Genomic DNA, 14,206 nt, shown 5'->3' with positions numbered 1-14,206 from the left:
AAAAGTTGTTACTGAATCTGTTTCCACCACCCTTTCAAGCAGTGCATTCTGGATCGTAACAACACATTGCATAAAAATATTCTTCTTCGTGTTATGTCTGGTTCTTTTGCAATCAAATTCCCTCTGGTTACCAACTCCTTTGCCACTCAGAATGGTTTCTCAGTATTTACTCCATCAAAACCCTTAAAAATCTGAGTACTTGTATCAAATCTTCTCTCGTTCAACAAGAACAGAGCAGATGCTGGAAAAACTCAGCAGGGTCTGCCAGCATCTATCAGGAGAGAAGCAGAGTTAACGTTTTGAGTCCATAGATTCTTCATCAGAACTGAAAGGAGGGAGAATGTAGAAACTGCAACAAGAAGTAACAATTTTAAGAACAAAAGACAGATGGCCTGGTGTGGAAAAACAACCACAGTTTCTCTAGTTTCTCTGCCTGATTGAAGTCTTTCATCGCCACTACCATTCTCTGCACCCTCTCTAAGGCTTTGACACCCTTCCCAAAAAGTCGTACCCACAACTAGCCACAATACTCCAGCTGGGGCCTAGCCAGTGTTTTATAAAGTATAACTTCCTTGCTTTTATACCTAAGCTGCCACAATATTTATAAAGTCAAGGATCCCATATGTCTTTTTGACTCATCCTGCCACCTCCATCGTTATACTGTATGTTGTCTTAATATTTTTGGCATTTCAATTTAATTTGAAATACTATGATACTCTGGCATTTAAAATCTACATTTTCAGTGAAACATTAGAGATTTTTAAAAAAATAAAATGAATCATTAAGAGTTAAGTCTCAGTTTAAATATATGGGGGAGGGGGTGTATGGATATATTTATAGCAGCGTAGTCTGTTGTTTCCTTATGGCGCTGTACCTTGATTTTTTTCCCACTGGTTGCATGTTGTCATGGTAATGGTTTCAGGAGCTGAATGTGTGATAGGCAGGATTTGTAAATTGCCCTGGGTTGATATTTATTTGCAGACAGATGCACTTAGTTTGCCCCAGGTGATGTATTACATATTTTTGAATGGAAAGTGTCTCACAAAGAGGCGATACACAATATTGTCTCCTCTGATCGAGAAAGATTATTTTTATAGCTTAATGAACTTTGCCGCAGATGATCATTATAAAAAAAAGGAAGTTTTACATCTCCATATAACCTCCCATGATTTCAAAAATTCCCAAATGCTCTTTGCAGTCAATAAATGGCTTTGAAATGTAGGAATTAAAATGCAGGAAATGCCACAGCCATTTTGTGCCCAATAACCTTCCACAAACATTAATTTGGTAATGGTTGGGTAATCTACTTTAGAAATATTGGTGGAGAGATAAATATTGACCAACACACGGAGTTGACCCACCCCTGTGCTTCTTTAAAATAGGGCCATGGGATCTTTTATACCCATTTGAGAATCAGCAGGGTTCCAGTTCAAAATCAAACTTGGAAAGACAGTGGTGGGATTTTATGGCCTTGCTCAATCCAAAACTGTAAAATCCTGCCTGAGGTCTCCGGATCTTTCCATGGTTTGTCCCTTAATGCTCTGATTCCAGTGACAGGCAGGTGGATAAAATTCTGGCCAGCACTTCAGACAGTGCAGCACTCCCTCAGTGCTGCCCTGGTAGGTCAGATGTCCTCGGAGGGAACCTCCTTGTGACTCAAGAGAGCAGAGTTTGTGGTGCCAATGAGCCAGATAGGAGACTTTTAAACTGGAACTTATATTAAAATTGGATTTGGGGTTGCATTCTCAGGTGCGTGGTAGAGGAGAGGGGAGTGTTTTAGAGGTTGTTTGGTACTCTCACACCGAGAGAGAAAAAGAGAGGGGAAGAAAAAAGACAGAAGTAACAGCTGGAGTGCTGCCACTGAGGAGAGGGAATGTGAGAGTCTGCAGGCAAAGCCAGTAAGTACAGAGCTAGCCTCAGACTGTCAGTTAGTCCCTTTGCAAAGATTGCCCATGTCTTTCCATGCCACTGTAACAAAGCTGTGTCCGAACAAATGACAAATGAAATCAGGAGCGTGTGCCCAGCGCCTGGGTGAGGTTACAGGCTTTGTAGAAAGTGGGGGAAGACAAGAGGGAGGAAAAGGGAGGGGGGGAAGAAAGAAATCGCTGGCATTGGAAGGCGGCGTTGCCTGGGACAAGACAAGGGAGGGGTAGTCAATGCTGGGGGCAAACTGAGCGAGATGGAGAAGCGGGGCTGGATCACCTCCATCAGCCTGTTCCTGAGCGGCTCGGCTCTCCTGCTGCTCACCACGGCGATCTTCACCGACCACTGGTACGAGACGGACACCCGGAGGCACCGGCAGAGCTGCGATGGTCAAAGGCTGGGGAGCGGCGGCGAGGAGCAGCAGCGAGTGATGCCCATCTACAACCTGCCGCTGCGGGAGCGCAGCCAGCCGGAGGAGGCAGCCTCCTTCCCGGGCAGCCCAGCTCCGGCCACCGGAGCCTCCTCGCACCGGCTACCCCCGGCCAGCGAGCAGGATCTGCTGGAGAACTGGCGCTCGGTGCTGGGGCTCGGCGTCTTCGAGTCGGACTGCGCCCGCCCTCTGTTCGCCACCTACACGGGTCTCTGGAGGAAATGTTACTACATGGGCATCGACCAGGACATTGACCACCTCATCTCCAAAGGTAAGGGTCAGGACAACAAGACAGAGAGCGGGGGGGGGGGGGGGGGTGCAAAGATAGACTTTCATCTCTCTTGATTTGTTTGCACTTAAACCATCTAAAAGTACAATATGAAAAATTCCGCTAAATAGCTTTGGCAGGAGTTGCCCCTTGGCCATGGATAGTGATGTACATACATATCGACATCATACACACCAGTACAGTCCTTCAATGGGGAAATGTTCATGACTCTTAAAACAAAGAACACCCCCTCCCTCCCTGCCATCCTCCCCTTGTTATTCGGGACAATAACTGGGGGAGATCAGTTTGGGGGAAAAAATCCTCCAAATTCCCTTTTGTTCCAGATTTTTAAAAAATAATTCACGTTTCTTAAAGAAAAAAGCCATCCCGGATTCTCCAGGCTCAGCGAGTGTTAATATGAAATGAGTGATTATTGTGTGCATCTCTTCCACCTTCACCCCACAAACAAAACATTAAATGTTCTAAAATTGCCCTTTCCGTTGATTTGTGGAGGTCGCTTTGCATCCAGGATAGTTTGAGACCATTTAAAGTGAAGGTTGGCGTTTCTTATACGGATTTTCATCAACTCAATACATATCCCTGAGGGCTTTACACTAAACTAAATGCTCCTTTAAACTGCCTATTCGCTGTTGTAAGAAATTCTCCAATCCATTTGTGCACAAGCATTAGTTAATTGTCCTTTTTTTGTGCATTATGAATTAGATGTTAGCCGGACCACCCGGCTTCTTAAAGCTGTGATATCTCAAACCTTTGCGGTGGGACTTTGGAACCAACAACATTATGACTCAGAAGTGAGACTCTTACCAGAGATAAGACCGACACTTGTAAAGCAGCTGATTCTGTGTCTGATTTATTTTTTTCCCTCGGACTGAAATCTGTGACATTGAAGCTGTCATTAAATATGTTTCCTTTGACTTTGGGGGACTTTCAATTTGTCTTGGGGCTTTCTCTGTCATGCATTATTTACTTAGAGCAGGATCATAAGCGATTTGCTCTCCCCAAGCACTTGTCTGTGCTTATTTTTCAGCTTGCTGGGGGATGTGAATGAATCTAGCACGGGTTGAGTTAATGAGTACAAATCAGCAATTTTGTCACCTTGTAGCTGTAAATATATTTTTTATTGAAATGGCTGGAGGAAGCTGTTATAGTCCAGTGCCGAGGTTAACAATCCACTCGGTTGGCGTAGTGTGAATGGTTATGATATATTGCATTAAATGTAGCTGTTAGCTATTTAATAACTATCTAACAAGCATCACAAAAATATTGCCGAGCATAAATTATCCTAATTTCTTAGAAATATAGGAACAGGAGTAAACTAAGAAACCCCCTCGATCTTTCCCACCGAGGAAATGTATTTTTCTTGGAAATTGTGTATTTTGGAATGATGGAGAGACTCCATCACATGTTCCTTCCTCCATTTGGGAATGGAGTGCTTCCTGATCCACCTGAGAATCAGTGGAGCTTTACTTTGCGCGGTTTGTTTGAATCTCATTATTCACAGAACACCCCAAGCATGACCAATTGTAAAGCACCCATCAGAACCTCAGGAGCTTCCTAAGCATTTTACAGCTAATTAAACCCTTTTTGAAATGTGGTCACTGCTGTAACACAGGGAAAGGTGGCAGTTAATTTGCAGGGTCCCACAAATAGCAGTGATGTGAAAGATTTGATCTATTTTGCAGTTGGCTGTTGAGGGATCGTCATTGAACAGGACACTGGGAAAGTTCCCCTGTTTCTCTTCATTTAATTACAGAATCCCTACAGTGCAGAAGGATGCCAATTGGCCCATCAAGTCAGCACTGACCATAATCCCACCAAAACCTGTTCCCATAACCCCACATATTTACCCTGTTAAACCCCTGAGAGGAAACTGGAGCACCCAGAGGAAACACATGCAGACACAGGTAGAATGTACAAACTTCACACAGACAGTCACCCAAGGCTGGAATTGAACCAAGATCCCGGGCGCTGTTCTGGGATATTTTACATCCTTCTGAATGGGCAGTTAGGGCTTTGGTTGGATACCTCACCTGAAAAACAATTTCTCCAACTGTGCAACACTTCCTGAAGTGCCAGCCTAGATTAAATACTTAAATCCCCTTCAGATTCAGGGGGAAGAGGTGCCACCAGTGTGCCAAGGCTGACACCTTCACCACATCAGCTCTCTCTCTCTGGTGTTTCTGAGACACAATCAAATGTAGGTGCTATTTGGTGTCATGTTTTAGGTGGTTTTATGCCACTGGTTTACACAATCATTTCACTTTCTGCCCTTGTGTGAGCAAGAAGAGTCGCAGATCATTTCCTGTAGGATGTGAGCCTATAATGTGGAAGATTTGTAATTTAGCACAAATTGGTACTGAATTGTTTAGCTAGGTTATTGAAATTAGAATTTGCCTCAGTAAGAAACATGGCAACAAAAATCAAACTGGTGAAATAAAGCATGGAGTTAAAATGTAATTGGGAAAGAATTGCTCAGGTCTCTTTCTGTAGCGACTCTGTAGTTACATTCAAGAATTTGTTTATAATGTTGTTACACATCATAGCTATTACAGAGCAGAAGAGCTTTGGCTTGGTGTTGGTTGTGCTATACATGATCTGGTAACATTTGATGCTAATGCTTACCGCCAAAAGTGGAAGGTATTTTATTGCACACTATAGACATCCCTCAGCTACCGATTCCTAGTGTAGTTTTAAGTCTTACTCCAGAGACCTGAATTAAAGTTGACATATCAGTGCTGTACTGAGGGGGATGCAACACTGTCAAAGATGCCATTTTTCAATTGAGATATGAAATCAAAATCCCACCTGTCCTCTTAGGTGGATGGAAAAGATCTGTCAGTATGATTCAAAGGAGAACAGGAGAGCTTTCCCAGTCTCCTGGTCAGTATTAACTAAGTTGGTTCTAGGGATGATAGAGTTATTGTACAACGAGAGGCTGAGTAAGTTGGGTCTATACTTTCTGGAGTTCAGAAAAATGAGAGATGACCTAATTGAAACATTCAAGATTCATTAGGAGTTTGACAGATTAGTCACTGAGGGGTTGTTTGCATAGGCTGGAGAATCTAGATCATGGGGGCACCGTCTCAAGAAAGGGGGTGATCATTTAGGAATGAGATGTGGAGAAATGCTTTTACCCGGAGGGTTGTGAATCTTTGGAATTCTCTACCCCAGAGGGTTGTGGATGCTCCATCATTGAACGCATTTAAAGCTGAGATAGACAGATCTTTAGTCAAGAGATATGGGGAGCTGATGGGAAAATGGAGTATAGGCCGAATATTAGGCATGTTCTTATTGAATGGCAGAACAAGCTCAAGATGCTGAATGGTCTACCCCTGCTCCGATTTCTTATGTTCTTTTTTTAATCCCTCAGCTAACCGTGTACAAAATTGGCACCCACACTTTCCTACATTACAGCAGTGATTGCATTTCAAGATGTACTTAAATTGCTATAATGCATTTTGGAAAGGTTGTACAACCCTGAAAAAACATAACTTGTATTCATATACCACTTATCAATAATGAAATATCTCTGGCTTCTTCATAGAAGCATTATAAAACAATATTTGACACAAAGCCATGTGAGGAAAGAAGTATTACAGCAGCTGACTAAAAGCTTGATGAAAGAAGTAGGTTTTAAGGAGCATCTTAATGGAGGAAAGAGGTAGAGAAGCAGCGAGAATTCCAGAGCTTAGAGCCTAAACAACTAAAAGCAAGGCCACCAATGGTGGAGGGATTTAATTCAGGGATGCCAAAGAGACCAGGAGGACCAATGCATTGTAGGGTTGTGGAGCTGAAGGAGATTTCATAGATAGGAAGAACAAGACCATGGAGAGATATGAAAACAAAGATGCAAATTTTTAAAATTGGCATATCACTTTCCTAAGAACCAATGCAGGTTAGCAAGCAAAGTGGTGATGGGTGAATAGGACTTGGTGCGAGCTAAGACACAGGCAGTAGTGTTTTGGAAGACCTGTAGTTTACAGAGTAGAATGTGGGATGCAAGCCAGGAGTGTGTAATAAAAACATGGATGAGCGTTTTAACAGCAGATATGCTGAGATGGGGCAGTGGCATGTAATTTTATTGATTGGAGATGGGTGATCTTTGTGTTAGTGCGGATATGTAGTTGGAGTCAAATACAATATCAAGATTGTAAACAGTCTGATTCAGCTTCTGATAGTTGCCAGGGTACAGAGTTTTTGTTTGGTATTGAAGACAATGGGTTTTGGTTGTCTCAATATTTAGTTGGAGGAAATGTTTCCTCATTTAGTACTGGATTATGGACAAACAACCTTACAATTATGAGACAGTGGAGGGGTTGAGAGAGGTGATGGTGATGTAGAGCTGGGTGTCGCAGCATGCATTTGAAAATTGATGCTGTGTTTTTGGATGATGATGTCAAGGGGCAGCATATAGATAGGAAGGGGGGGTCAATAGGTCCTTGGGGGACACCATAGATAATAGTGTGGGAGTATGAAGAGTAGTTATTATAGGGGATACTCTGGATACAATTAGTTGATAAGAATAGAACCAGGTCCCCCCCAGCCGGACAATATTGGAGAGACATTAGGGTAGGATGGTGTGGTCAAACATGTTAAAAACCACAAACAGATTAAGAAGGGCAAGGAGGAAGAATTTACTTTTGACACAGATAGCAGTCACATATGTTATCATCTGTGACTTTGGTAAGAGTGTTTTTGGTACTGTCACAGAGTTGGAAACATTATTTAAAGGAACCAAACATGGAGTTGCAGAAAAGATGGGCATGGATTTGGGAGGCAACAACATGATGTAGACTTTGGAGTGGAAAGTGGGTTTGTGAAAGAGTGGCAGTTTGCAAGGACCATATACCAGAGTGAGTGAGAGGCTGGGGGCTGCTGATCCATCCAGGGTGGCGGGGGGTGGGGGGGAGCTGCTGCACTTTATACCAGTGAGATCTTACGGTCCTACCAGTGGTGCTTCCCTGCCACAGGTATTCCTGTGGTTTAATGACAACAGCAGGACTATAAGGTCCCGCTCGCTGCCAGCCAGCGACATGCCACCTCCCACTGCCACGGAACACGCTGCAGAGGAGGATGATAATCCCGTCCACCAGTTTTAAGGAAAATTATCTTTTACGGAATGAACTGAGCCCTGATCCATTCTGTAATAATGGGATTTACCTTGTATATTTGACCAGATGACAGTCCCACAGCTTCAAGCTGATATCAGCTTTCTTTATTGCCAGATGTTAAAAATTGAATTTAATTCTCAAAATATTATGGTAGGATTTGAAGATGTATTGTATTGCACAGAAGTTTCACTGTAGAATAAGTCCTTAGATCCTAATGGGGAATGGATTGAACCCATAGACTTCTGACTTGGAGGGAAAAGTGTTTATTTGTTTTGCCCTAAAAGAAAGAGGGAAGAGTCTGTTACACATGAGGCCAGCTAACATAATTGGCTGGAATTTTGGTGTCATAACAGTGAGAGAACCCAGAGCAATCTGTGGCTGTCTGTCTGCCCTTGACCAGATCACAATCATCCCACACTCTGTCACTTTTTATGAGAGTGTTGAGTTGCGTACCGGTTCGGGGAAGGGGGAGGGGGTGCAGATGGTTGGAGGGGTGGGGTCTAAACACGCCGGTGAGCCCAGCTGCAAAGTGATCAGGCGCCATTTTGAAAGGGCAGCCCAATCCTCACAGTGCACTAGGAGACCTTTTTCATCCTCCCATGGACATTAGGACAACCCCATCTCCCCATTGGTGGCATGTTTCCCCACTGCCTCCTGACATGAATCACTGGCATTGGGGCACTCCTAATGGGTCTCTCTTCATGACCCCCAACATTCCCCCTTCATGCCCCACTCCTTCATGATCCCCTTTTATGACCTGCCCCATCACAACCCCACCTGTATAGATCTCCCCCAGTCATAGCCCCTGTCATGCCCCACCCCCACTCAGGCCCTACTCCTGCTCAGCTCTCACCCCTTTGGCACTGCCCCTTGCACACTGGCAGTGCCTAGCTGGCACTGCCAGTGTGCCAGGTGAGTACTGCCCACCCATGTCCCCAACCACCTGGGGTCTTCTGTGATCTCTGAGCCCCCTGGCATGGCCATCATGGCTGGTGTCTGCTAGTGGAGACCAGAAGCGATTCTCGCCGGGCTCGGGTCAGGCCCGAGGGTTGGAAAGTTTCGGGGGCTTGGAGAATCTGGCATTGAACGGGCGAAGCATATTTAAATGCTACTTTAGATATGCTAATCAGCCTCGTGCTCTTTGTGGGTGAGATCTGGTTTGTGCCAGTAACAATGGACTGGGATGATTGCAAACCATTTGGTGCTGGGCACAAAACCTGTTTTTAGGCCCGCACACAACTTTCTGGGATTGGAGTGATCCATACCGGGCGCGGCGAGAGTGGAAAAATCATCCCCATGACTACGGCTTTTCGTTAGAGAAAGCTTTTGGCAAATATATGCTTTTAGCTTTCTGAAAGCAAAGTCAAGAAGTCACAAACATTTCTGTGTTTTTCTGTTGATGATTTGCATCCTTTTATCAAAGTCATGCATTTTATACCACAGATTATTGATGAAAAGAGATAGTTATGGTGACACTTGGTGTATATTATAGGTATTGCAAGTTCTGTTTGTATTCTGTACATGAAAGGCAGCCTTCTGCATTATGCTATTAGCAATCAGAAATATTGGCCGCGATTCTCCCAGAAGTGCTGAATTGCCGAGAAAACTGTTCTAAATCCCGAATGTCCTGTCAGTTCAACTTCTCACCTGAAACAGTGGAACAGGTGGGACATGAAGGGGGACATGTTGGGGGCCATTACGAGTGCCCGATGCCGGCAATTTGTGTCAGGGAGGGAGTGGGGAATCAATGCAGGGGGGAGGGTGTCATGATGTCCATGGGAGGATGGAGGAGGTCTCCCAGTGCACTGTGGTTCAAAGTGGTTCAGCTTTAAAACTGAACCAGCCTCCATCCATTGACTCTGTCTACACTTCCCTCTATCTTGGCAAAGCAGCCAGCATAATTAAGGACCCCACACACCCCGAATATCCTCTCTTCCACCTTATTCCTCTGGAGAAAGATACAAAAGTCTGAGCTCACATACCAACCGACTCAAGAACAGCTTCTTCGTTGCTGCTATCAGACTTTTGAATGGACTTAACTTGCATTAAATTGATTCTTGTCTTTACTCTAGCTATGACTGTAACACCACATTCTGCACTCTCTTGTTTCCTTCTCTATGAACAGTACGTTTTGTCCGCACTGAAGAGATCCCTGTCAGGAATTTCATTAAAAACCTGGGGGGCAGGGCCTATTCGCACCGGAGTTTAACAGTTCTGGAGCTCTGTGCATGTGCAGTGGCCCCAAACTGTCAACCTTCCATTTGCTGGCCAGCTCGATTGCTGGCCAGCCCGGGATCTCCACAGTGCTGCCCTCCCCAGCCTCCCTCCCCCACCACAGCCTGGTCGTAGCCCTACAACAATTCCCAGGCCAACCCTCACCACTCACCCCCCCCATCCCAGAGCACCCCAATGTCCAGGCACCCCCCCCCCCCCCCCCACCATCTCACCACGGCAGACGCCCAAAGAGGCAGGCACACTCCCTCATCCTGGCAGACCACCCCCCCCCAAAGCCTGCCCCAATCGCTGCCCTCCCACCATCCCAGACCGATCTAATCTGCAAAGTGGCAGCAGGAACCACCCCCCCCCACCCTACCGATTGCACCTAGGCCCTGCCCACAATAGGCCCCACCCCCTTGGCTCTGTCAATGGGCACTGCCAAGGTGCCCCTGGGCATGGGCACCTTGCCTCATGGGCAGTGCCAAGGGGCACAAACTGCCACTGTCAGGGTGCCCATGCCCAGTAGGAACCATCCCCCCACTACCCGGTGCCCTGGGGGGGCCCCGATTGCTCCCCCTTCATTCTGGCAGGGTTTCCCTCTGGTTCCCCCAACATGGAGAGCAAGTCTGAACCCCGCCGTAATGAAGTATTCCTGAAGGGATGGGAGATTCGATTGGGACCTGAAAGATCCTGATAATTAGCTGATATGCATATTTAAAACAGATTAAAAACGGATTTAAATATCTTACCTGCCTTCCCACAGATTTCCAGCGTGTTCTGACCGGTGACTGTTCACCGGCTTGGGGAGATGTGCCTGCATTCCCGGCACACGCGCAAATCCCCATTCAAGGCCACAGACACGTGTCTCCCACGGTGACCCAACAGAAAACTTGTGGGTCGCAATGGGAGATTCACGGCTATCATTTGTTTTCAGAGTTGGAATGGCCTTTGGGTTTCTCCATTAGTTAGGTCGTGGTGGGCCATTTTTTCCCCTAAAAATATACTTTATTCACAACATTTATAAGAGTGACCGTTCAAAGTTAACATTATATAAAGTGCAACACTAATCAGTTTCATCCAAGACTGTAGGTTATTCACATCACTTACAATCATGGTCAATATTTGCCATGTTCATTACATGTCCAACATTGTGAGGGATTTTTCACAGTTTACAGACTCTAAGTATACTGAGGCTAAAAGGCTTAGATAGTGGCCTTTCCCTATTGTGTCTTTATTGCAGGTGTCCCAAGCCTAAATGTGTCTTCCAGCATATAGTCCTGGAACCTAGGGATGAGTCAGTCTGTAATGGTCAGTTATAGAGGTTTACAGCGTGGAAACAGGTCTTTAGCCCAACTTGTCCATACCACCCTTTTTTTAACCCCTAATCTAGGCCCAATTGCCCACATTTGGCCCATATCTCTCTATACCTATCTTACCCATGTAACTGTCTAAACGTTTGTTAAAAGACAAAATTGTACCAGCCCCTACTACTACCTCTAGCAGCTTGTTCCAGACACTCACTACTAACTGTGTAAAAAAGTTGCCCCTCTGAACCTTTTTGTACTTCTCCCCTCTCACCTTAAACCTATGCCCTCTAGTTTTAGACTCCCCTAGCTTTGGGAAAAGATATTGACTATCTAGCTGATCTATGCCCCTCATTATTTTATGGATAACTCTTTGCATCAAAGGCCAACAAGGCTCGTATAGACCAAAGAACATTGTAAAGAGGCTAAGAGCTCATATTATGCAATATATATCTTCATCATAGTTAATTCCTAAAATGTAAAAACTGGACAATAGTTTTTTAAAATAACTGTGACCTGATACAAAAGAACTATCAAGGCTGTATCATTGTCTTGCACCTCATTATCTCAGAAAAGATGCTAATGACCCTGTAGAGTGCGGAGACTAAATTCAGAGGGAATTATACAAAAGCCATGCCTGGACAACTGGAGCTGAATTGTCTGCTGGGACAAAGGACCTTGCAACCATCCTTTCAAATTCTGAATGTTTGGTACATTAACAATTAATATTAACACCACCATGCTGGAAGTTCCCTTCCAAGTCACTCACCATCCTGACTTGAAAATATATTGCTGTTTGCATGGTCGCTGAGTCCAAATCCTCTCTAACAGCACTGTGAGTGTACCCACACCACAACTACAGCAGTTCAAGAAGGCAGCTCACCATTACCTGCTCAAGGACAATTGGGGATGGGCAATAAATGCTAGCCTAGCATCCCATAAATTATTTTTTTAAATTTTATAAATGTCTCAAGAACCCAAAGAAATATACACTTTTTGTCAAAGCAAAAGTGGAGAGGTGGGAGTCACATGACATGACCCCCTGCCTGGGAAAACTAGTTATGCAGTCGTGTTATACTGAAAATCAGTCTGCCATTTTCCATCTACCAAAGAGTAGCTCAGAAAAGGGGCTTTGTCCAGGTCTGAATGCCTGGCCCCCATCTATACCGTTTCTACTGGAACTTCTGAACTTCTAACCATTGCATACAAGACATCTTTGTGTGTCTGTCTCACTGAAGAGGTCATTCTATTGGAAAAGTGAATTATCCAGCTTAAGTTTTCAGTCTGCCAATCTATGTGAAGGAATACACCATTGGACTTTGATTTCTGTGCTCTGAACTCATGTGAAACAATCATTCTTTAGTCTTTGCCTGTAAATCATTTTTTTCTGTATCCCCCCTCTTTTATTTGTATCAGCGAAAAGGAAGCAATATTGCTCCCACATTTGATTGTATGCAAATAAACTAAATTTCTGAGTTCAGTCTATCTTGAGTTGGCTGGGAGGTTTTTACCAGAAAATGAATCACATTGAAACCAAGGAGTTGGGAAATGCACCACCGTTTATAAAGTGGGATCAAAAACACCTTTCTGGTGAAGAGAGGAGAAATCAGGATTTTTAAAACTAAATTCTTCCTGTCCAAAACAGAAATTGGGAGCTGAAGTCCAAAGGTGTGCAGGTTAGGTTGATTGGCCATGGTAAATTGCCCTAAAGTTTGAGGAGGTGTAGCAGGGTAAATATGTGTGCCTACAGGGATAGGGGCTGGGTGGGATTGTGGTCGGTGCAGACTCGATGGGCCAAATGGTCTCCTTCTGCACTGTAGGAATTTTATGATTCTAAGTCCAGGATTTTAACCAGTTTCGAAGTTAAGAGACAAACCACCTCTGATAAAAGAGGAAAACATGATGGTTGGAGCAATGTTTAAAACACAAGTAACTTACCAGAGCAAATTTCTTCCCCCTAACAGTAAGAAAATAGCACATCTTGATGCCCAGTTGTGGGTCAAATGAGGATATTTGAACAATGAAAGAGCAACTGAAATTCATAGGGAGATGGGTACAATTAAAATTTCCCAGTGGAATGAAGAGAAGTGAACCAATCCAGTTGATGGAGTGGAACATTTGGATCTAATGTTACTGATGGAGCAGTTGGAGGTAGAGCTCAACCATGATTCCAAATCCCCTCCCCCGCCCAATCTGAGCTTGAATAGCTCAAAACACACCTAGAATCTGAGGAGAGGGAACAAGAGAGAGAGAGAAGGAAGGAAGCAAAGGAACCGGAAAGAGAGAGAGAAAGGGAGAGCTCTGAAAATTGGGAATGGAGTTAGCAGCTCAGAAGGAGAGACAGCTGGAAGCTGCAAATGGAAATCTCTCGACCCAATAGCACTCCTAACCCAGAACCTCAAGAATGCTAGATTCATTCTCAAGTTTGAAGAGTGATGTGTTGTCATTTTTTGTCACTTTTGAAAAAGGAGGACAGCTAAGATGGCCTTTGGAGGTTTGGACATTTTTAATTCAAGGTCAGTCAGCAGGGAGAATCCAAGAGGTCTACTCCATACTAACTCCTGATGTATCCTGATTGTGAGCAGACCTGGGCTGCCATCCTAAGTGCCTATGTATTAGTCCCAGGAACATATGGCCAACAATTCCAGATTGTTCCTAACAAGCCCACGTAGACCTACATACAATTTGAACACCTGAACCAGTGTTCGACCAATGGATAATGTCACAAATAACCCCACACACCTATGAGGGGCTGTGTGAGTGGGTATTATTAGAGGAATTTGAAAATTGTTTATCCTGTAACCTGTGAATGCAGGGCAGAGGAGAAAGGAGTCCTCACAACAGTCAGAGCAGACAGCTATAATCTAACCCATAGGTCTGGAAACTCAAATAGACCTTTCCAACCATTCTCATGAGCATTAGAAAAGGAAAG

The 14,206-nt window shown here is 44.5% G+C and overlaps 1 protein-coding gene across 3 annotated transcripts in view; it reads left to right on the top strand.

Moving 5' to 3' along the window:
- Positions 1–1,619: 1,619 nt before the first annotated feature.
- The window catches only part of tmem178a (transmembrane protein 178a), a 35,893-nt gene continuing 23,306 nt past the window's right edge, over positions 1,620–14,206 (top strand). Inside the window, exon 1 of one of the 3 annotated variants that reach the window (XM_080200174.1) lies at positions 1,620–2,624. In XM_080200174.1, the coding sequence (XP_080056300.1) occupies positions 2,180–2,624 (445 nt within the window). In that variant the 5' untranslated portion in view covers positions 1,620–2,179. The remainder of the gene's footprint in view (positions 2,625–14,206) is intronic. The other 2 variants (XM_080200173.1, XM_080200172.1) reach the window with 2 other exon arrangements.

This window comes from Carcharhinus amblyrhynchos, chromosome 12, assembly GCF_965287045.1.
Source record: "Carcharhinus amblyrhynchos chromosome 12, sCarAmb.v2.hapA, whole genome shotgun sequence".
Lineage (NCBI taxonomy): Eukaryota > Metazoa > Chordata > Chondrichthyes > Carcharhiniformes > Carcharhinidae > Carcharhinus > Carcharhinus amblyrhynchos.
The sequence above is the reverse complement of the archived record's forward strand: the minus strand, read 5'-3'. Positions and strand labels throughout refer to the sequence as shown.